This window comes from Hemiscyllium ocellatum, chromosome 28, assembly GCF_020745735.1.
Source record: "Hemiscyllium ocellatum isolate sHemOce1 chromosome 28, sHemOce1.pat.X.cur, whole genome shotgun sequence".
Classification (NCBI taxonomy): domain Eukaryota; kingdom Metazoa; phylum Chordata; class Chondrichthyes; order Orectolobiformes; family Hemiscylliidae; genus Hemiscyllium; species Hemiscyllium ocellatum.
This window is the reverse complement of record NC_083428.1, coordinates 8,094,860-8,119,401: the sequence shown is the minus strand read 5'-3', so window position 1 is coordinate 8,119,401 and position 24,542 is coordinate 8,094,860. Positions and strand designations below refer to the sequence as shown.

The 24,542-nt window shown below is 42.8% G+C and overlaps 1 protein-coding gene across 1 annotated transcript in view; it reads left to right on the top strand.

The window, feature by feature from the left end:
• Nucleotides 1–9,926: 9,926 nt before the first annotated feature.
• Nucleotides 9,927–24,542, top strand: part of LOC132829204 (semaphorin-4E-like) — a 78,235-nt gene continuing 63,619 nt past the window's right edge. The window contains exons 1-2 of the mRNA XM_060846573.1: nt 9,927–10,035; nt 11,324–11,469. Coding sequence (XP_060702556.1) covers nt 9,927–10,035; nt 11,324–11,469 — 255 coding nt within the window. The remainder of the gene's footprint in view (nt 10,036–11,323; nt 11,470–24,542) is intronic.

Below are 24,542 nucleotides of genomic sequence, written 5' to 3'. Positions count from 1 at the left end.
GGATGAATGTAAACTGCACATGGGTTTCAAAAGCATGCTAGGGGACTTAAAATTGTTTGTGCGTTTATTTACATAGGAGTTTTCTTTGGCTATATTACTAGTGCGTGGAATTTTTAAATTTTGGAAGGGAATTTGCTGCACTATGATCAGAACACGCAGATTATTCTAAGGTTTTGCCAGTTCTATTGTAAGTTTACCCATAAATGTCTTCACTTCTAAAATGGCTTTACTTTATGATTGATTTGGCTTGGAAAATTAAGTGCTAAAATTCTGCGGTCAACAAAGTGAATGAAAACAGATGCTCCAAAGACTTTAACCAAGTTAGAACGGTGACCTAATTGAAACTCCCTTCCTGACAGCATAGACAACCTACCTACAGCACATGGACTGCAGTGATTCAAGAAGGCAGCTATCCATCACCATCTCAAGGGGCACCTATGGATGGAAAATAAATGCTGGCCCAGCTAGTGAAGTCCATATCCCATGAATAGACAACAAAAGTTAATGCTCATCATTTTCTGCTATCCATTTACTTTACCGAAATGGTATACAACAGTCTGTATACTGCTTAATATTGCATGCTCTTGCTGTTGAAATTAGTGAAGTGGAGTTGTCTATATATTTGTTATTAAAAATTGTATCCACGCACTCTTACTTTTACCTTGCCCATTTATAAAATCCATGCCGATATTAACAGTAAAATCTGCCTACATTAGTTCTTCACTGAAAGTTGAAGTTGAAAAGTATAACAGTTTTAAATAAATCAGATTTTCGCATTACAACCTATGTAAAATCTGTAGTTATGTTCTATGGAACCTTTTGCATCGAAAAACAATTGAAACTTTTATATATTGTAAGTTGAAATGCTGTGCATTCATATGCTTGTAAATGAAATAACAAATCAAAATAAACTCAAAGTATAAAAGAAATATGATAATTCATTCAATTTAACATTCTGCAATTGAAGTCACACACCTGCAGGCTGTGAGACACTCATTTAACCTTGAATCTCCTTGTGTATCGCCACAGAATTTGCATTTCTTTAGCACGTTACACAATCCTGGAGTTTGCAAAGGTCTTTAAAATCAGTGAGTTACTCATGAAGTGTAATCATTGTAGTAATGTTGGGTTGTGACTTATGTTCATGTATATGCAAGGTTTCACTGTTCAATGATAAAAGATTCATTTTGATTATTTGCTCTGATACCAATTTAATAGCAGAATGTACATCTCTGACAAGTAGCTAATAATATTCTCTTGGCAGAAGACCAAATGGATAAAGGTACAGTACTAAGTTGTTTGAAATGAATTTGAACAGACCAGGTAATCCTTGGTTCAGTGGCTGGATCTGGACTAAGGCTGATAACAGGAGAACAGCAGTTGCACTGTACAGTAAAATTAATTTGACAGTAATGAATGTGGTCTATTGTTTGCATTGCTTTTGAGTTTGCTGAAGATTTTTCCCACCTGTATTCCACTTCTGAAGGTTCTCTCTCATTTGGGTATAGTTCTACGGATGCACCAACCCCTCAGTGTTTCATCGAAGTGTGCCTCCGCATTTCAGATGCATTGCATGGTTTGCTTTGCACACACCAGATGGTAATTAGATTAGATTAGATTCCCTACAGAGAGGAAACAGGCCCTTTGGCCCAACCAGTCCACACCGACCCTCTGAAGTGTAGCCCACCCAGACCCATTTCCCTCTGCCTAATGCACCTAACACTATGGGCAAATTAGCATGGCAGTTCATCTGACCTGCACATCTTTGGACTGTTGGAGGAAACTGGAGCACCCAGACGAAACCCACATAGACATGGGGACATTGTGCAAACTCCACACAGACAGTCGCCAGGGAATGGAATCAACATGGGACCTTGGTGCTGTGAAGCAGCCGTTCTAACCACTGAGCAACCATGTCGCCCGGAAAGCCAGTGCTCCGAGTGAGGCTGGAACGCACAGCCTCAGTCAGCATTGCCCACTGCCTGTACTGCTCTATAAGTACTGTGCGCTAACCGATTGCGCCACTGGAGCTGCATCAGGACAAAGTCAAGGTGCATTGATGCATTTTGTAGTGGAGGTTTTACATAGGCCTTGCTGTCTCTCTCTCTCTCTCTCTCTTTCCCCTCACTTGACTTGTCTCTCTCCCTCTTCTCACTTCTCTCTCACACTGCACTCTCGCACCTTTTCTTTGGAAAAGCTTGGCTACATCAGCGCTGACTGCAGATTGAGTGTAAAGCCTTCCTATTTGGCATGTCTCGGATGGTTGTTGTAATTGCAGTTGAAATTTTAGCTGTCCAATACCCAACTCTGGTTAGAGACGAAGAAAACTGCAGATGCTAGAATCCAACGTAGACAAGCAAGGGTAAGGCAGGAGGTGGAGAAGTCACTGTTTTGGGTATAACCTTGCTTCATGCTTGCTGTGCTCTTCCAGCCTCCTGCTTGTGTACCTTCAATACCCAACTCTGACAATGATTTAGCAGTCTTTTCAAAATTAAATTTGGCTTTCTGCTGTTTCATAGCAACACAGTTATAGGAGTAAACCATTAGTTCCTTGAGCCTGTTCCACCATTTAGTGAGATCATGGCTGAACTGTAGCCTAAAACCATTAACCTGCCTTTGGCCTATATTCCTTAATACCAATGCTTAACAAAAATGATCTATTTCAGATTTAAAATTAACAACAGGTCCAGCAACCACTGACACTTGTGGAAGAGAATTCCAAACGTCTACTACTCTTCACTTCCTAATATTGCTCCTGAATGATCTGGCCCTAATTCTCGGACTGCGCCCCATAGTTCTGGAATCCCCGACCAGTGGAAATAGTTTATTTTATCTACCCTGTCTTTTCACCATGACGTTTTTCATTCTCCCCAATTATTTCTTCTAGCTTCAATAGCTTTTTTGCTATTGGAAGAGTAGATTTGGTGCAATATGACATTGATCTTTTGAATTGAACTACTTTCCATTCCTTCAGCGCTGCTTCATTTGAGAATTGCCTTGTATGCATCAATGTGGGATTCACTCTTTTTTTTAAATGATTCCTTTGGCAATTTTTCACAACTGCCTCCACCCTTCCATTTGACTAGGGATAGTGATTAGATAGTCTGTATGATACATTTTGTCTTCACTTTTTCATGCTAAGTCATTATAAGGTTAATCATGCTGACTACATCCTCTGGGATAGATAATTGATTATATAAGTATTCTAGCCAATGCAGAGACTGCTTCTTAGCAGCAAAGTTGATGAATAAGAACTAAAATTTGAGTGAGATAGGCAATGAAATGCAGAACAGCATAGAATCTCATGATCTCTTAGAATTGATATAGGATCAGACTAGTTTCTGTTCTACCAGTCGTCATCTTTTCCTTGCTGGAAATGTAAACTTCTGCCTGAATTATTATTATTAGTAGTAAAATTCTGTGTAGATTGGGAAATGTTGGGCCACAGGGCGGTGTGGTTGATGCTACTTTCTCCCCACCCCCACCCTCCTCTCATTTATCTCTCCACCGTTCAGACATTCTGCCCGTATTCCTGATGAAGGGCTTTTGCCCAAAACATCGATTTTACTGCTCCTCAGATGCTGCCTGAACTGCTGTGCTTTTCCAGCACCACTAATCCAGGATCTGGTTTCCAGCATCTGCAGTCATTGTTTTTATCCATTTCTCCAGCGTCCACCTGAAACGTATTAAAACAGCCATCCCCTATGGACAAGCCCTAGGCATACACAGGATCTGTTCAGATGAGGAGGAATGTGATGGGCTCTTGAAAGTACTCAAGAATGCCCTCATAACAGGATACGATGCTCAACTCATCGACCGCCAGTTCCATAAGGACCTCCACAGGAGACAGACATGAGCTGCAACCAACTGGGTACTCTTCGTTGTCGAGTACTTCACAGGAGCCGAGATACTATGCCATGTTTTTCGCAGCCTGAAACAAATTATCAATGAGGATGAGCACCTGGCCAAGACCTTCCCCATGCCTCCACTTCTCTTCTTTTTAAACAACCACCAAACCTCAAACAAACTGCTTGGCTTTCAGGACAACACTGTACAACGTGGCAGACGCTGCAAGTCATATCAGTGTCGACATGGATACCATCATTACGCATGAGGACACCACCCACAATGTACGTGGCAGGTACTCGTGACTTGGCCAACATTGTCTGTCTCATACGCTGCAGGCAAGGATGCCCTGAGGCATGGTATATTGGCGAGATCGAGCAGGGGCTACGGCAACGGATGAACAGACCCTGCAACAATTAACAGACAGGAGTGTTCCCTCCAAGTCGGAGAACACTTCAGTGGTCTGGGATGTTCGACCTCTGACTTTTGGGTGACCATCCTCCAAGGCTGACTTTGGGACAGGCAAAGTGGCTGAGCAGAGGCTGATAGCTAAGTTTGTTACCTACGGGGAGGGCCTCAACCGGGACCTTGGGTTCATGCCACACTACAGGTGACCCCACTGCACTATGCACTCTCGCACGCACACAGACACACACTCTCCTATAGAATCAGGCTGAATACTGGGGCACAGGCAGCCTCACACCTCCAATGCATTATCTGGGCCAACATGGTACCTATCGTGAAAGTTCACTTCAAAATGTTACTTTAAAATAAAAATTTCTGGGATTTGCATATGAAAGAACTGAAACCAACATGGTCATTCTAACAGATGAGAGACTTAACAAACGATCCAGGTCTTTTTCAATGTATAATTTCAGTTCCAACACACTGTAAACTTTTGTTATAAATTCTAGTGCTTACAAATAAACGTGTTGGACTAATACCTGGCATTGTGATTTGTAACCTTTTACATGAAATGTCTGAAAGCATTTGTGCAGTGAATTGCTAGATATTTTAATGAGCAACAAACTTTAGCAACAAAGAAAAAGTGAAACATAAATTCATAATCTTAAATTGTAGAATTGAGCTTTTCTAAATGAAAATGTTTCCCTTAATATTTTGTGGTTAATTATTTGCAAAATAATGAGTAAATATAATGAAATAACAAACTGCGTGGAAAATAAATGGATTTTTCTAAACATATTTTTGTAATTTTTTTTATTCAGTGCATATGAGTAATAATGTTCAGTAGAAAGCCAGAAACATGTTGTGTATCTTTTGACCACTCTTTTTAAATATCCTTTTTATATGTAATGAATGCTTGCTTTCTGTCCTCCTAACTTTCTTCCTCCATCCACACTAGATGAACACAATTTTCAGCTGGAACCACTAAAATTGTAATCCTTACAAGACCAGAGATTTTATCCAAATGCAAATATTAGCTAACTACGTAAGGGCTTGTTTTAACTGGCCTGCCACGATTTTCTTGGAGACTTTTAAAAATTTCTTTGGTGAATTGCCTGAATATGTAAAAGATGTTGCTGGGTATGTGCGGCTCAGAATCAAAAGATACATCTGGGTCATTAAGGAATTGTTATTAGTTTCATTTAACTAATACTTTTAACATTCAAATACCAAAGCATCAAAAATACAGTTAAAAATCACACAACACCAGTTTATAGTCCAACAGGTTTAATTGGAAGCACACTAGCTTTCGGAGCGTCCCTCCTTCACCAGGTGATTGTGGAGGACACAATTATAAGACAGAATTTATAGCAAAAGTTTACAGTGTGATGTAACTGAAATTACACATTGAAAAATACCTTGATTGTTTGAGTCTTTCATCTGTTCGAATACCATGACAGTTTCACTTCTTTCATGTATAAATCACAAACAGCAAGCAACATTTGCGCCATACAAACACCAGGCCATGACCATCACCAACAAGAGACAACCTTACCACTGTCCCTTGACATTCAATGGTGTTACCATTCACTGAATCCCCCAACATCCTGGGAGTTATCATTTGATCAGAAATTCAACTGGACTTGCCACGTACTTGCAGTGGCTACAAGGTCAGAGGTTAGGAATACTGCAGCAAGTAACTCACCACCTACCTCCCCAAATTCTGCCTACCATCTACAAGGCAGAAGTCAGGAGAATCCACAAGCCTCCATTCCCTCCACCACTGATGCTCAGTAGCAGCAGTGTGTACAATTTAGAAGATGCCCTGCAGAAATTTACCAAAGATCCTCAGACAGCACTTCCCAAACCCACAACCACTCCATCTAGAAGGACAAGGGCATCAGATATATGGGAACACCACCATCTTCAAGTTCTCCTCCAAGCCATTTACCATCCTGAAAATATCACCGTTCCTTCACTGTTGCTGGGTCAAAATGCTGGAATTCCCTCCCTAAGGGTATTGTGGGTCAACTCACAGCAGGTGGACTGCAACAGCTCAAGAAGGCAGCTCACCTCCACCCTCTCAAGGGTAACTAGGGACAGGCACTAAATGCTGGCCAGCCAGTGATGAGCACATCCCATAAAATTAATTTTTAAAAATTTATCTTGTTTCCCCTTAATGCATCTATCAAATTCACTCATTACTACTTGTGGTAAAAAGTTTCATATTTTAACTGCTGTACTCCTCTGAAGCCTGAGATGTCTAAGTATCCCAGACATTGGGAGAGGTGTGAGAGAATGAAATTCCAGCTGTAAACATATAGTTTTAAGTGAATATGAAATAGAATCTTACAGTTTGTAGACTTTATTTGGTCATAGAGCTCTTCAAGCAGTAGACTTTGTTAGTTGTCTAATGTTGCTCTTCCTCTTTCCCTCGTGTGAATCAGCATAAGTATTTGATGAGGGGGGGTTACAAACTGTCCCCCATATAACAGGAATTAGAAGACCGTTTTTTTACAATTTTACAGGTGAAGTTGAATTTAAGTGTATTTCATCCAGAGGTATCTGCATTTGGACATAACACATAAAGGAGACAATGGTAACGTCATTGGACCAATAATCCAGAGCCAAGGCTAATGCCTTGGCACATTGATTCAAAATCCATGGCAGCTGGTGGGATTTCAATTCAATGAATAAAATTTGGAATTGAAAGCTAGTTTGAGTAGTGGTGACCTACGAAACCATTGTCAATTGTTGAATGAGACTATCTAGTTCACAATCCAGGTCAGGCCTATATGTGACTCCAGCTGAAAATGTGTTGCTGGTTAAAACACAGCAGGTTAGGCAGCATCCAAGGAACAGGAAATTCGACACTTCGGGCCAGAGCCCTTCATCAGGAATGAGGAGAGTGTGCCAGGCAGGCTAAGATAAAAGGTAGGGAGGAGGGACTTGGGAGAGGGGTGATGGAGATGTGATAGGTGGAAGGAGGTCAAGGTGAGGGTGATAGGCCGGAGTGGGGTGGGGGTGGAGAGGTCAGGAAGAAGATTGCAGGTTAGGAGGGCGGTGCTGAGTTGAGGGAACCGACTGAGACAAGGTGGGGGGACGGGAAATGAGGAAACTGGAGAAATCTGAGTTCATTCCTTGTGGTTGGAGGGTTCCCAGGCGGAAGATGAGGCGTTCTTCCTCCAACTGTCGTGTTGTTATGTTCTGCCGATGGAGGAGTTCAAGGACCTGCATGTCCTCGGTGGAGTGGGAGGGAGAGTTAAAGTGTTGAGCCACGGGGTGGTTGGGTTGGTTGGTCCGGGCGTCCCAGAGGTGTTCCCTGAAGCGTTCCGCAAGTAGGTGGCCCGTCTCCCCAATATAGAGGAGGCCACATCGGGTGCAGCGGATGCAATAGATGATGTGTGTGGAGGTGCAGGTGAATTTGTGGCGGATATGGAAGGATCCCTTGGGGCCTTGGAGAGAAGTAAGGGAGGAGGTGTGGGCGCATGTTTTACATTTCCTGCGGTTGCAGGGGAAGGTGCCGGGAGTGGAGTTTGGGTTGGTGGGGGGTGTGGACCTGACGAGGGAGTCACGAAGGGAGAGGTCTTTGCGGAACGCTGATAGGGGAGGGGAGGGAAATATATCCCTGGTGGTGAAGTCTGTTTGGAGGTGGCGGAAATGACGGCGGATGATACGCTGTATACGGAGGTTGGTGGGGTGGTAGGTGAGAACCAGTGGGGTTCTGTCTTGGTGGCGGTTTGAGGAGCGGAGCTCAAGGGCGGAGGAGCGGGAAGTGGAGGAGATGCGGTGGAGGGCATCGTCGATCACGTCTGGGGGGAACCTGCGGTCCTTGAAGAAGGAGGCCATCTGGGCTGTACGGTATTGGAACTGGTCCTCCTGGGAGCAGATGCGGCGGAGACGAAGGAATTGGGAATATGGGATGGCGTTTTTACAGGGGGCAGGGTGGGAGGAGGTGTAGTCCAGGTAGCTGTGGGAGTCAGTCGGTTTATAGTAAATGTCTGTGTTGAGTCGGTCGCCCGAGATAGAAATGGAAAGGTCTAGGAAGGGGAGGGAGGAGTCTGAGACAGTCCAGGTGAATTTGAGGTCAGGATGGAAGGTGTTGGTAAAGTTGATGAACTGTTCAACCTCCTCGTGGGCGCACGAGGCAGCGCCGATACAATCATCGATGTAGCGGAGGAAAAGGTGGGGGGTGGTGCCAGTGTAGTTGTGGAAGATGGGCTGTTCCACATATCCTACGAAGAGACAGGCAGAGCTGGGGCCCATGCGGGTGCCCAAGGCAACTCCTTTAGTTTGGAGGAAGTGGGAGGATTGAAAAGAGAAGTTATTCAGGGTGAGGACCAGTTCAGTCAGTCGAAGGAGCGTGTCAGTGGAAGGGTACTGGTTGGTGCGGCGGGAAAGGAAGAAGTGGAGGGCTTTGAGTCCTTCGTGATGGGGGATGGAGGTGTACAGGGACTGGATGTCCATCGTGAAGATAAGGCGTTGGGGACCGGGGAAGCGAAAACCATGGAGGAGGTGGAGGGCGTGTGTGGTGTCCCAAACGTAGGTGGGGAGTTCTTGGACTAAAGGGGACAGAACCGTGTCGAGGTACTTGGACTAAAGGGACTATATGTGACTCCAGACCCACAGCAATGTAGTTGACTCTTAACTGCTGTTAACAAGCCAAATAGTTCAAAGGAAATTATGATGGGCGATAAATAGTGGCCTTTCCAGTGACACCAACTCCCCATTTTAAAATGAAAAGTAAGACCTTTCAAAAGATCTTACACATTTGTATTAAATCCATTGTACACCACATAAGTATCCAAAATCCAAATTAGCCAGACTCAAAAACCTCGGAGAATATGTTTAGATTCTCTGATATTTGGAAAAAAGCTAATGTTTTGCAATTTTGAACTGAAAGAAATGTTTGAATGTCACTACAGATTTTAGAAAATATCATTGCCCCAATGTCATAGCAATTTCCCCAATAATCTATTTATGGGATGAGCTGAAAGGATCTGTTCAGTGTCACATCAAGGCATTTGAAAAATTAAATGCTAATCTTTGGCTGCATACTGGAATCATCATTTCTCATTCAGAAAGCCAATAGTTTAGCAGTAAGTTGGATTGATATTCGATGAAGATGACAGTAGCTTGTCTTTACTCTCTACTCTCTTTGTACCAGCAGGAGAGGCTCAGCAATTTTTTTGTTAGTCGATCCTTACTGCATGCAGAAAATTTAAAACTGTCAAAATGTTTAAAATGACTACTTTGGGTTTATCATTGATGCAAAATGCTTAAAAAATTTACAGTAAAGGTTGCTGTAAAACTGGGATGTTTACACAATTTGTTTGGTAGGAGGAAGTAAGTTGTTACACTCAAGGATATCTAGTTGAGCAAAGATATTGAATTGCAACTTCTATTTCAGGTTAAAACTGTGCTTCATGAAGGCTTCTGTCAGTCGTGTTGAAGGATACAAACTAGGCGATTCTTTCTTTTTGCCGCAAATGCATTTAACCTGACAATGTCGATTATTGTTGTGGACCCTGGTCTTGCAGAACAAAATCTCTTCAGCAAAGTGGTTCTTGAACCTTATTGAAGACATTCTAAAATATTCAATTAAGTATGTTTATCAGTAGCATCATTCCAAAACATTAAACATCCAAACATTGCTGCAAATCAACTTGTTAAACATGCAAAAAGCTGCTGTGTTCCTATTTTCTAATCTGCTGATCAGATATCTACTCCATTCAGAAGCTTTTCTACCAGATTATACACCAAGAAAAACTGTGAATTTTGAAGGTAAGAAACCATGTGCTTTTATTATAAATTGTACTTTAATTTTAAATTGAGTAGCATTTGCTTCCAGTTTCCCCACAGCTTCCAAAAGTAGAGGAGTAGTACTTAGTTTGGTTCCTTCTGTTTCCATTGTTTTCTTCATTTGTCCTTTAGCATCTAGTGATCCTTACCAAAGCTACAATAATTGCTGATCTCTTATTGCCCAGAAAATATTGGTGGGTCTTTTACTCAAAACAAGTGAATTACTGGGCAATTTAGATTCTATTTCAGTCAACAATATTGTGTCAGATTGGTCTTGCTTGTACCCTTCTCCATTCACCTCACAAGTTCTCCTTCCTGAAAATCCATTTGTGTTTTTATTGGCATTCTGCAGATTTGCATGTTTTTTTTTCTGCTGCTTCATTTATTGGTTAAATAATTTGCCTTAGTGATACTTAAACGCTTATTTACTAGAATAGCACTATGAATTGCTGTACCCAAAATTTAATTTCTCTGTCTATTAAAGGATTTTTTATTGCTATCAGTCTATGTCTTGAATGTATCTCTTTTTTTTAAAGCACCGATAGAGTTGCAGCCAACAATCCTCCAATATTTTCTTCAAACAGTCAATGCTTCATCGAAAACCAGCGAACTATTCACTCCTGGAGAGATTTGGTTTTGCTGTAGTTGTTCAGTTCCACGAAGTAGATTTCCATACTCAACTTTCCTGTCACTAAATTATGTGTACGCAACTCCAAAATTCAATTTAGTTTAATTATATGGTAGTTTCACATACATAGTTGAGTTCCCAATAAAATTATTTTCAGGTTATAACTGGTTTGGATAAAACAGGTCTAGAAACTTGATTCTTCTCTTGTTCATTGCTGTGCAGAAATTCTACCCGACAAGGTGCAAATCGGAGAGAAATGCACATCTAATTGTAGTTTCTAAAGGTTTCTGAGGAATGAGAGAGTGGTCACCCAGGAACCATTAGGAACACCTCTTTGTAAAATAGCTATAATTCTAAAATCTCATGTGAAACTAAGTCCAACTCTAATTATCTTCTGACTCTCAAAGATTCTGATAATGGCAGCAAGGATATTCAAAACGCTTGTCTTTTTTCAATGTCCGTATTTTGTTTGCACCTTTTTAAATAATCTAACTTGTTAATGGTGATTGTTTTGCAGATATCTGGTACAGTTACAAGCACAAACCCAACTCTAATGTGTAGTGTATATCTGGAAATAGGGGATGAGCTCTTCCTTAAACCTTTAATATTTTAACAGCTTTCCATACGGTTTTATCTTTATAGATGCAAATCTGAAAACGTTCGCTGAACAAAGAATCTCTAATTACTCAACATTGCTGCTTAGTGAGGAGCATAACCTACTGTTTGTAGGAGCCAGAGATGCAATCTTCGCACTCAATATTGACAATGTTTCAGATAGTATTTCACAAGTAAGCATATTGAGAGAAATCTCCATTTTTATTATATAAATCATGTTTGTTGATGTGAATAAAACTGGTAATGTACTGGAAAATCTATAGTTCCCCAATGCAAGATCTTTTAAAAATCATTCATTTCTAAATTATTTCTCATGTTTACTTTTCATTAACCCTGCTTTCATCTTTAGATCTTCCTGTGCTACTGTTCCTCACTGAAACCTATGCGAATACTGCTTGTAGGAAATCCAAGGATCTTTCATGACAACAGAAGAAAGAAACAGAAACTAAAATAAGTCATTCGGCATGTTACCATTTGATAAGATCATTGCTGATATGATTGTGACCTGACCTGGATTTTCCACTTGACTGCCTCTCAACTACAACCTCATCTCCCTCGTGAATCAAACAGTTTTCTATCTCAACCTTAAATATATTCAATAACTCCACCTCCGTTCTCTCTTGAGGGATATACTGTACTGAATTTTTGATTCAAGTATGGCAACCAATAGAAAGCACTCTTTTATGTTGTATCACCAATGCCTTGTACATATGTAACGAGATATAGAAACATACAAGGTTGGATAAGGCCAGTCAGCCCTTCAAGCCTGCTCTGCTATTCATCGTTATCATGGCTGATTGTCCAACTCAATAGCTTAATTCTGCTTTCGCCCAATAATCTTTGATCCTATTTGTTTCAAGTGCTATATCTAGCTGCCTCTTGAATACACAATATTTTGGCACAATACTTCCTGTGATAATGAATTCCAAAGGCTCACCACTCTTTGGGTGAAGAAATGTCTCCTCATCTCTATCCTAAATTGACCACCCTGAATCCTCAGACTGTGACCTCTGGTTCTGGACACACTCACCATCGGGAAGATCTTTCCTGCATTAACCATGTCTAGTCCTGTTAGAATTTTATAAATCTCTGTGAGAGGGGAACCCCACCCTACCTCCCCAACTTGTCTGAGCTCCAGTGAAAACAGTCCTAACCTAGTCAATCTCTTCTCGTACCTCAGTCCTGTCATCCCAAGAATCAGCCTGGTAAACCTTTGCTGCACTCCCTCAAGAGCAAGAGCATCCTTCCTCAGAAAAGGACACCAAAACTGCACACAATATTCTTGGTGTGGCTCACCAAGATCCTGTATAACTGCAACAACACATTGTTGCTCCTATATTTGAAACTTGCAACGAAGGCCAACAAACCATTTGCCTTCTTTACTGCCTGCTGCACCTGCATGCTTACATTCATCTATTGTACTGTTTGGTACTTTCTCCCCAGCCCCACCCTCCCCCCATTTATCTCTCCACCCGGGAGGCTTCCTGCCTCTATTCCTGATGAAGGGCTTTTGCTTGATATGTCAATTTTCCTGCTCCTTCGATGCTGCCTGACCTGCTGTACTTTTCCAGCACCATTCTGATCTAAACTCTGGTTTCCAGCATCTGCAGTCCTCACTTTTGTCCTGCTTACCTTCAGCGACTGGTGCACAAGGACACCCAGGTCCTGCTGCGCACTCTCCTCTCCCAATTTACATCCATTCAGGTAATAATCTCTCTTGTTTTTGCTTCCAAAGTGAATAACTTCACATTTATCCAAATGAGATTACATCTGCCATTGATTTGTCCACTCACCCAACCTCTACAGATCATGCTGACAGATCTCTGCATCCTCATCAAAGTTCACCCTCCCTCTCAACTTGGTATCATCTGAAAACTTTGATCTTTATTATAGGATAGCAGAGTTATCCTACAATAAAGACCAGCATGTCTAGGGTGAATGGGTTATTGCGGTAAGGCTGAGCAGATAAGGGTTGTACTTAGAATGAGAGACGATATTATTTAAGTATATAAGATCCTTAAGGGATTTTGATTAGGGAGAATGTTTCCATTATGAGGAGAATTGGGAACTAGAGGACAGTTTCAAAATAAGGGGATCCCTTTTAAAACACGGAGGAGAAATTTCTATTCCGAAGGAGCAATTTCTACTCTTGAGGGTGGTTAATCTTCCTTAATTGTGGCTATGTTGAGTAAATTCAAGGCTGAGTCAGATGGATTTTTTTGAATAGCAAGGAGTCAAGCAGCAAAGTGAAGTTGGAGCCAGAATCTGATCAACCATGATTTTACTGAATAATGGAGAGAGGTTCAAGAGTATGAACGACCTGCTTCTTTGATTTATCATGATCTGATCTGCTGAGGATTTTCAGTATCCGAAATAGTTTTCTTTTGTTCCATGTAATTTCAACACACATCTTTCTCTCATATCCCCTTTAATTTTATTCCTTCCTTTCCTGAGAATACAGACTTATATTTGGTATAACCTTGTGTTTTCTTTCCTAAGTCCCCTTTTTTTACATATAAGCTCAGGCAGTGATGTTTGGCAGCCTGTTCAGTTAATGGGGCAGGAGTATCACAGCCAATAGTTCTCATGTCCCTCTCTCATTTTCATTGGATGCTTACATATTTCAGCAATGTGTCAAGCATTAGAGATTGAGTAGGTGTTCTCGTTGTGGTATTTTCACTTGCATGGCACTTTTAAAAATGAAAGCAACATACTGCCGTTGCTGGAGATCTAAAATAAAAACGAAGTGCTGAAGAAACTCTCCAGTTTTTGCAGCATCTATTTAGAGAAGAGTCTTTGCATTTGATTAGTTGGACAAAATCTTATTGGGGCTTGAACAACGCAAACTATGATGAGAAAATCACGTCTGATTGTAATCTGATTAAAACTTTTTCAAAAATCACGTGCAAAATTGGACAAGGCCTTTCTTGATGTCAGGAGCAACCCGATGCATTTTCAAACAAAGACTTTTTGGCATCAAAGCAAGATTCTCACTAGACAGTGGTGTGATCCCATTCATGGTGACTATTGTTTGTTGATGGATTCATTAAAAACAAATGCCACCTCAGCAATATGCAACTTTCTGTTCTACCACTGTCCTGTGAAGAAACAAGATGTTGACAGTTCCTGATGTGAAAGTCAAAGTGAGTTCTTGAAGATATCAGGCCTGGCATATTGTCATGGTGACTCAGTGGTTAACACTGCACCCTCACAGCACCAGGAACCTAGGTTTGCTTCCAGTCTCGGCCACCTATCTGGGTGGAGTTTGCACATTCTCCCCGTGTCTGCGTGGGTTTCCTCTGGGTGCTCCAGTTTCCTCCTACAATCCAAAGATGTGCAGGTTAGGTGGATTGACCATGGGAAATGAAGGGTTACAAGATTCGGGTCAGTCTGGGTGGGATGCTATTTGGAGTGTTAGGTGCGTTAGTCAAGGAAAATGTAGAGAAATAAGGGGATGGGTCTGGGTGGGTTACTCTTCGGAGGGTTGGTATGGACTTATTGGGCCTGTTTCCACACTGCAGGAGTTCTAAGTTCGAAGTTGTCAGCAGTCCTTAATTAAGTCAAGGAGGTCCACTTTCCATTGGGGGTTCCAGTTCAGTAAGATAAGGCAAGCCTCTGATATCAATCAGTGGACCTTTCAGCCACTTGGGGCGATCAGACTTCCTTCATTGGGATGAGGAGTAAAAGGAAAAAGTGAAGTCTGCAGATGCTGGAGATCAGAGCTGAAAATGTGTTGCTGGTTAAAGCGCAGCAGGTCAGGCAGCATCCAAGGAACAGGAAATTCGACGTTTCGGGCATAAGCCCTTCATCATGAATTAAAATGAGGAGTAAAATACTGGGTAGTACACCAACCGTCTTGATACTTTCTACTGTATTATCTGCTGTATTCCGCTGGAATGAACGAAGTGAAAATAGGTGTCATAGCTGTTGGTGCTCGTGCAGGTGGGGGGAAGAATGAGTCCTTAGGCAGTGTAGAGTACCTGCAGAGTTTGTAATGTCATGTGTTAAGATGGGTGAGAGTTAATAGGGAAAATGTTGCATGCAATAGTGCAAGTGGTGGAGTTTGAACCTTGATGGGATGCATGTGAAATAGCAGAGAAGTTGATGGCTGTTAGTCTGGCAGAGTGAAGAAGGTAATTGCCCTTCTTCCTGGACTGCTGCTTATGCTCTAGATGGCTGAGACCACACTGACCTGGTGGCAACCTCAGACCACGCTAGCAGAGTTTGGTGGCCAGAGCTGGACGAAGATAGTGGACAGGCTTTGGGGAGTCAGGATGTGAGTTACTCGCTTCAGTATTCCTAGCCTCTGACCTGCCTTTGTAGCCTCCTCATTATATAGTCATGATTTGGAGATGCTGGTGTTGGACTGGGGTGTACGAAGTTAAAAATCACACAACACCAGGTTATAGTCCAACAGGTTTAATTGGAAGCACACTAGCTTTCGGAACCCTCCACTGTCACCTAATGAAGAGTGTCACTCCGAAAGCTAGTGTGCTTCCAATTAAACCTGTTGGACTATAACCTGGTGTTTGTGATTTTATCATTATATCATGAGTAAGTTAAGTTTCTGGTCAATGGTAACCCAGAGGATGCTGATAATGGGAGATACAATGATGGTAAATCATTGATTTCAGTGATGGTAAAATCTAACCCTTTAGATTTTCCCTTATTGGAGTCAGTCATTGTGCAGTGCAGCTCCAGACTAAAAGTGCTTGTCTGTGCGCACAACAGCCTTTTAAACTTGGCACTGGTGCCAGAGTTGGCATTCAACTGCAGGATATTTTCAACAATGGCAAGTGCTTTCAAATACAATGAGTAGTCAAATTGGGCTAGTGTCTAATGACTGCATTGTTACGGTGTGGGGTGGGTAGTTTAGCATGTTATGGATCTTGCAAGAGAAACCGTCCATGAAACTTGACAAAATTGATATTTAAACAAATTCAGCCCATTAACTCTGTTTCTCTCTTCACAGATGCAGCCAGACATTGTGAGCTTCTTCAGCATTTTTTGATTTCATTTCAGATTTTTAATATTTGACAAAATATAGCACATTTTAAAATACTTTTTTTTTTATCTCTGACAGATTAATTCAACTCTGAATAATAAAGGGAGAATTTTTTAATTCACTTATGAAACATGGTGGTCAGCATTTCTTGCCTGTCCTGGTTACCCTTGAAGGTGGCAGTGAGCTGTCTTTGTGAACCTTGCAATCCACGTGCTATGGGTAGATCCACATGCTGTGGTCAATCCACTGTGCCATTAGAGAGGGAGTTCCTGGATTTTGACCCAGCGACAGTAAAGGAATGCCAATATATTTGAAGTCAGGATGGTGAGCGGCTTGGAGGGAAATTTGCAGATGGCGGTGTTCCCATGTATCTGCTGACCTTATCCTTCTAAATGGAAGTAATCGGGGTTTTGGAAGGTGCTGTCTAAGGATTCTTGGTGAATTTCTGCATTGCATCTTGTAGGTGGCAAATTTTTCTGCTCTTGAGCATCAGTGGTGGAATGACCAAATATTTATGAATGTGTTGTCAATCAAGCAAACTACATTGTCCTGGATGGTGTCAAGCTCCTTGAGTGTTGTTGGAGCTGCACTCATTCAGGCAATGGGGAGTATTCCATCCCACTCCTGTCTTATAGATAGTGGACAGGTATTGGAGAGTCAGGCTGTGAATTACTCGCTTCAGTATTCCTAGCCTCTGACCTGCCCTTGGGTCAGTTAAGTTTCTGGTCAATAGTAACCCAGAGAATATTGATAGGAGGAGATTCAGTGATAGTAACACCATTAAATGTCGAGGGGCGGTGGTTCGATCGTTCCTTCTTGGAAATGGTCATTGTCTGGCATTGTCATGAATGTTACTTGCCACTTGTCAGTCCTAGGTAAAAGTGAGGACTGCAGTTGCTGGAAATTAGAGTCTAGATGAGAGTGGTGCTGGAAAAGCACAGCAGGTCAGGCAGCATCTGAGGAGCAGGAAAATCGACATTTCGGGCAAAAGCCGTTCATTAGGAATTGTCTGTCCTAGCCTGGATATTGTCCAGGTCTTGTTGCATTTGAGCGTTGACTGCTTCAGTAACTGAGGAGTCATGATTGGTGCTGAACATTGTGCAATCATTGACTAACAAGCCTACTGCTGACCTTATGGAGGAAAGTTCATTATGAAGCAGTTGAAGATGGTTGGGCCGAGGACACTACCTTGATGGACACCTGCATTGATGTCCTGGAGCTGAGGGGACGAACCTCCAACAACCACAACCATCTTCCTATGTGCCAGCTTTTGACTCCAAACAGCAAACAGTTTGTCTCCTCATTCCCATTAGTTACAGCTTTGCTAGGGCTCCTTGACACCACACTCAATTGAATGCAGCCTTGCTGTCAAGGGCTGCCACTCTTGTTTCACCTCTGAAATTCAGCTCTTTTGTTCATGTTTGAACCAAGGCTATAATGACATCAGGAGCTGAGTGGCCCCAGCAGAACCCAAACAGAACATCAGTGAACAGTTTATTGCTTATCAGATGCTGCTTGATTGCACTGTTGACAACATCTTCCATTACTTTATTGATGATTGAGACTAGACTGATGGGGCGGTAATTGGCCGTCCTGAATTTGTGTACAGGATATACCTCATAAAGTTCCCACATTGTCTGGTAGATGTCAGTGTTGGAACTGTATTGGAACAGCTTTGCTAGGGTAGTGGCACATTCTGGAGCACAGATCTTCAGTACTATTGCCAGAATATTCTATACCATATCCTTTGCCATATTAAGTGCCTCCAACAGTTGCTTGACATCACGTGGAGTGAATCGAATTGGCTGAAGACTGGCATCTGTGAAGGTGGGGATTCTTGGAAGATCAAGATGGATAATCCACTCAGTGCTTGTGGCTGAAGATTGTTGTGAGTACTTCAACCTTATCTTTGTACTAATGTGCTGGGCTCTTCCATCATTGCAGTTGGGGATATTTGTGGAGCTGCCTGCTCCGGTGAGTTGTTTAATTATCTTGCTTGCACTGTTTGCGATTAGATGCAACAGGACTTCAAATTTCATTTGATTGTTTTGTGTGATTGCTTAGCTTAATCCCTGTCAATACCATTTGGCAAGCAAGTAATCCTGTTTGGTAACTTCTCCAGGTTGATATCTTTATTATTAGGTATGCCGAGTGCTACCTCCTGGCATGCTCTCCTGCATTGTCCATTGAAGCAGGGTAGATTTCCTGGGCTTAATTGTTTTGGTTGAGTGGGTTATATGCCAAGTAATGAGATTGTACATTCTTTCGGAGTACAATTCTGCTCCTGTTGATGGTCCACAGTGCCTCATGAATGCCCACTTTTGAGTTGCTAGATCTGTTCGAAGTTTGTCCCATTTAGCATGGTAATGGTGCCATACAATATGATGTAGGATATTCTCAATGTGAAGGCAGGTCTTAGTCTCCACAGGGAATGTGTGGTGGTCAGTCTTACCAATACCATCATGAACAGATGCATCTACAGCCTGCGAATTGGTGAGGATGAGGTTAGGTTCCCCCAACACCTGCTGCAGACCCAGTTTAGCAGCAGTGTCCTTTAGGACCCGACCAGCTCAATCTGTCATGCTGCTCCACAGCATGTCTACTGTGGCTTAGTTGGTATCACACTCCACTTTGTGTCCCAAAGTTCTGGATTCAAGCTCAATTCCAGGGCTTGAGTGCAAAACTTCATGCACACTATTCAGCGTAATATTGCCTGGGTGACCTACTGATGGAATGGGCTTTGTCCCAGATTTCATTTTTTTTGGCGGAATTTTTTATTTTTCCACATGTTTGTTGCAGCAGATCTGTGTGCCGGGCTGTCCTGAGTGTGTATGGGGTAATGGTACTCAGCACTGGCAATGTCAAAATTCAGATTGGGCAAGGATCAATGGCTGCAGGACCCCTACCCCTTCCCCACTCTAAAGGGGTTGCTTGCAGTCCTCCTCACCTCTTGAGACTCCATCAGTACCAACAGCATTCTAGGCTTTGCCAGCTAACTATGGCCCCCAATCCTGTTCTAAATGCTTCAGCAGTACTCCCTATGGCAATGTATCTGCTATTGTCTTCAACCAGAGGTTGGTTACCCTCTGGCTATTGGAGTGCCTTCTTTCAATAAAACATGAAACTGTCTCTGTGTGGGTGAATAAAACATTTGCTGGCACTGATTTGGAGAAGGGATATACTCCTCTGTGACCTGGGACAAAATTTATCCCACAGGCATCATAATTTAAATACACAGATTATCTATCTGGACATTTATCAAAATCTGTATTGTGGGAGTTTGCTGTGTGCAAAATGACTTCTGCATTTATAACTGTAATGACTACTTCTCAATGAAGTACTTAATTGTTTGTAAAAAAACCTTTGAGAGCTAGGTGCTTGTGGAAAATACTAAATAAATGCAAGTCTGTTTTTTATCCCCCTTTTTTGTACCAACAAGGACAACTGGAAAGTGATCTTGCTGCAAAGTTGGCCTGTCTTGGCAAGATTAAAAATTGCACAACATCATGTTATAATCCAACAGGTTTATTCGGAGGCACTAGCTTTCGAAGTGCTGCTTCTTCATCAGGTGATTGTGGAGCAGCCACAACTAAAGCTAGTGCCTCCAAACAACCTATCAGCGTTCCGCAAAGACCTCTCCCTTCGTGACTCCCTCGTCAGGTCCACACCCCCCACCAACCCAACCTCCACTCCCGGCACCTTCCCCTGCAACCGCAGGAAATGTAAAACTTGCGCCCACACCTCCTCCCTCACTTCCCTCCAAGGCCCCAAGGGATCCTTCCATATCCGCCACAAGTTCACCTGTACCTCCACACACATCATCTATTGCATCCGCTGCACCCGATGTGGCCTCCTCTACATTGGGGAGACGGGCCGCTTACTTGCGGAACGCTTCAGAGAACACCTCAGGGACGCCCGGACCAACCAACCCAACCACCCCGTGGCTCAACACTTTAACTCTCCCTCCCACTCCACCGAGGACATGCAGGTCCTTGGACTCCTCCACCGGCAAAACATAACAACACGACGGTTGGAGGAAGAACGCCTCATCTTCCGCCTGGGAACCCTCCAACCACAAGGGATGAACTCAGATTTCTCCAGTTTCCTCATTTCCCGTCCCCCCACCTTGTCTCAGTCGGTTCCCTCAACTCAGCACCGCCCTCCTAACCTGCAATCTTCTTCCTGACCTCTCCGCCCCCACCCCACTCCGGCCTATCACCCTCACCTTGACCTCCTTCCACCTATCCCACCTCCATCGCCCCTCCCCCAAGTCCCTCCTCCCTACCTTTTATCTTAGCTTGCCTGGCACCCTCTCCTCATTCCTGATGAAGGGCTTATGCCCGAAACGTCGAATTTCCTATTCCTTGGATGCTGCCTAACCTGCTGTGCTTTAACCAGCAACACATTTTCAACTGTGATCTCCAGCATCTGCAGACCTCACTTTTTACCTGTTGGATTATAACTTGGTGTTGTGTGATTTTTAAATTTGTCCATCCCAATCCAACTCCAAATCAATCTTGGCAAGGTAACACAAAGAGCTACCATCAACATCAGCCTCAAGAGTTTCAAATTCAGCAGCAAAACAAATTGGCTGGGGTCCCATTGCTGATGGCTATCTAGAACTGCTTGTTGGAAAGCATGTGTGCTGGTAATAGGTGTGTACGGAACTGGGCTTATCTAGACTTTCCTCTTGCCTAAAAGACACATTGCTTACTGATATACTCTCTCTCTGGGATTGCTCACAAAGAATAGCCACTTGGAATGCCATGTAATGAGTGCCTGCACAATGATTCCCATGCAGTAAGTCAGAGAGGAATAAAATGGCAGTTACAGAAATAATATGCAACTTGCCAAAGGAATAGTTTTTCTTTTTTCATGTAAAAGAACTAATTGAATTGTCAGTCGCAGATTGTGTTTTCAATCAATAAGCTTTTTAAGAAAAATCCCATTATTTGATTTAAGCAACATAAACGGTGCAAAATATTTAGCACTTGAAATAAGTTGTAATTCTCATAATTTGAATTAAAAATAGTTTGTTTACTCATGAAGGCAACCTTCCATTCTATTAAATGTTCTAACTCTTCAAGTTAGCCATGTTGTAGATGTTAAACCTTCTTGATGAGTAGATTAAAAAAGATGAGTCAAAGAGATGTGCTAGAACACATTAACACTGTTTTACGAGAAATGTCTGTTTCAAAACCTTTTACAACTGTGCTGACATGGGACTGTCAGTTGCCTACTGGATAATTGGCCTTGGACACTGACCCTTCGAAATAGGTTTGTTTATAGTTCATTTCTGCAATGAGAATAGCTTTTTGTAACAGTGGGAGTGAAGCAACAATTAGCATTTCAAATTGTGTGGGAAAGCAGTCTTCGTGAAAGGAAAACTATTGTGTGTCAATAAACATATTAATGAAGCATCCTAATTTACAACTGGTGATTAATTGAATAAAAATAGGTTTTTCACTTCTGCTACAGAAGTCAGCTCAGAGACAATGTACCATGGGACTACTGTGTTACGTTTGTACAGCTGGCTGGGATGAGTCTTTCCTGTAGTGGGCAGGAAGTTGCTGTTCTGTTGATGTCTTTGTTTTGGAAAGTGTTTTTGACTTTGGCATAGTTTCTTCAACTGAGGCCAGGCAGTTAGTGTCGGCTGTAATTCTGTGTCACAGGAAAGGTTTTATCTAGCAGGGAACAGGTTGTTTCTTTCAAGTTCAATCTGCACCAAGTGAGAAGTTCCTTAAAAGGGATCATTGCTTTAAAACGTTCTGGCAAATCTTTTATTTCTTGGAAAAGGAATGGTGGAACAATAATTTCTGTTTCTGTAGTATTCTAAGTTTCAATATCCTGTTGTTTACAAACAAGCACACAGGAAAACCATGTTTTCAGAATTTCAGACTGGAGGCCTGTGACCAGTGGAGAGCCACAGGATTGGTTCTGGGTCCACTACTTTTCATCATTTGTAAAAATGATTTGGATGTGAGCATAAGTGGTATAGTTAGTAAGTTTGCAGATGACACCAAAATTGGAGATGTAGTGGACAGCAACAAAAGTTACCTTAGATTACTATGGGATCTTGATCAGATGGGTCAATGGGCTGAGGAGTGACAGATGGAGTTTAATTTAGATAAATGTGAGGTACTGCATTTTGGGAAAGCAAATCTTTCCCAAGCAAATCTGAACAAGGAGACATTGGAGCGCAGGTTCATAGCTCCTTGAAAGTGCAGTCGCAGGTAGATAGGATAGTGAAGAAGGTGTTTGGTATGCTTTCCTTTATTGGTCAGAGTACAGGAATTGGGACGTAATGTTGCGGAGGTACAGGACATTGGTTAGGCCACTGTTGGAATATTGCGTGCAATTCTGGTCTCCTTCCTATCAGAAGGATGTTGTGAAACTTGAAAGGGTTCAGAAAAGATTTACAAGAATGTTGTCAAGGTTGGAGGATTTGAGCTATAGGGAGAGGTTGAATAGGCTAGGGCTGTTTTCCCTGGAATGTCAGAGGTTGAGAGGTGACTTATAGAGATTTGTAAAATCATGAGGGGCATGGATAGGATAAATAGAAAAAGTCTTTTCCCTGGGGTGGCAGAGTCCAGAACGAGAGGGCATAGGTCTAGGGTGAGGGGAGAAAGATATAAAAGAGACCTAAGGGTTGACATTTTCATACAGAGGGTGGTACGTGTGTGGAAAATGAGCTTCCAGAGGAAGTGGTGGAGGCTGGTACAATTCCAGCATTTAAAATGTATCTGGATGGGTAAATGAATAGGAAGGATTTGGAGGGATATGGGCTGGGTGCTGGCAGGTGGGACTAGATTGGGTTAGGATATCTGGTCAGCATGGACGAGTTGGACCGATGAGTCTGTTTCTGTGCTGTACATCTCTATGACTCTGTTTAAAAAGTGGTGGGAGAAAGTGAGCACTGCAGACACTGGAGATAAGAGTCGAAGAGTGTGGTGCTGGAAAAGCACAGCTAATCAGGCAGCATCGAGGAGCAGGAGAATTGACATTTTGAGCATAATCTCTTCATTAGGAATGAGAGGGTGGCCCAAGGGGGCTGAGAGATAAATGGGAGAGGGGGGTGGGGGTGTGGTGGGGCTGTAGTGAAGGTAGTTGAGAATGCGATAGGTCGATGAAGTTGGGGGTAAAGGTGATGATAGGTTGAAGAGGAGGGTGGAGTGGATAGGTGGGAATGAGGATTGACAAGTAGCATAGGTCAAGAGGGCAGTGCTGAATTGGAAAGTTAGATCTGGGATTAGGTGGGGGGAGGGGAAATGAGGAAACTGGTAAAATCCACATTGATCCCTTGTGGTTGGAGGGTCCCAAGGCGGAAGGTGTGGAGTTCTTCCTCCAGGTGTCAGGTGGTAAGGGTTTGCTGTTGGAGGAAACCAAGGACCCGCATGTCCTTGGTCGAGTGGGAAGGGGCCGTCGGGTTGTTTTGTGTGTTTGTCCCGGAGATGTTCTCTGAAGCATTTAGCAAGAAGCCACCCTGTCTCCCCATGCAGAGGAGGCCACATTGGGAGCAATGGATACAGTAGATAACATGTGTGGAAGTGCAGATATATCACTGGATGTGGAAGGCTCCTTTTGGGCCTTGGATGGAGGTAAGGGGGGAGATGTGGGTGCATGTTTTACAATTCTTGTAGTGGCAGGGGAAGGTGCTAGGAGGGGACGATGGGTTGGAGGGGTGTGTGGACCTAACAGGGGAGTTGTGGAGGGAATTGTCTTTATGGAATGCAGATAGGAGTGGAGAGGGTAATATATCCCTGGTGGTGGGGTCTGTTTGTAGGTGATGGAAACGGCGGAGGATAATGCAATGTATCGGCAGGTTGGTCGAGTGAAAGGTGAGGACTAGGGTTGGGAGGAATGTGTCCTTGTTGCGGTTTGAGGGAGGAGGTGCAAGAAGTAGATGAAATGAGCAGGAAGGCATCATCAACCACGTGTGAGGGAAAATTGTGGTCTTTGAAGAAGGAGGCCATCTGGTATGCTCTATGGTGGAATTGGTCCTCCTAGAAGCAGATGTGGCAGAGGCGGAGGAATTAGAAATAAGGGATAGCATTTTTACAGGAGGCAGGGTGAGAGGAGATGTAGTCCAGGTGGCTGTGGGAGTCTGTGGGTTTGTAGTAGATGTCTGTGTTGAGTCAGTCACTGTTAATGGAGCTGGAGAGGTCCAGGAAGGGGAGGGAGATGTTCGAGAAGGTCCAGGTGAACTTAAGGTTGGAGTGGAAAGTGTTGTTTAAATTGATG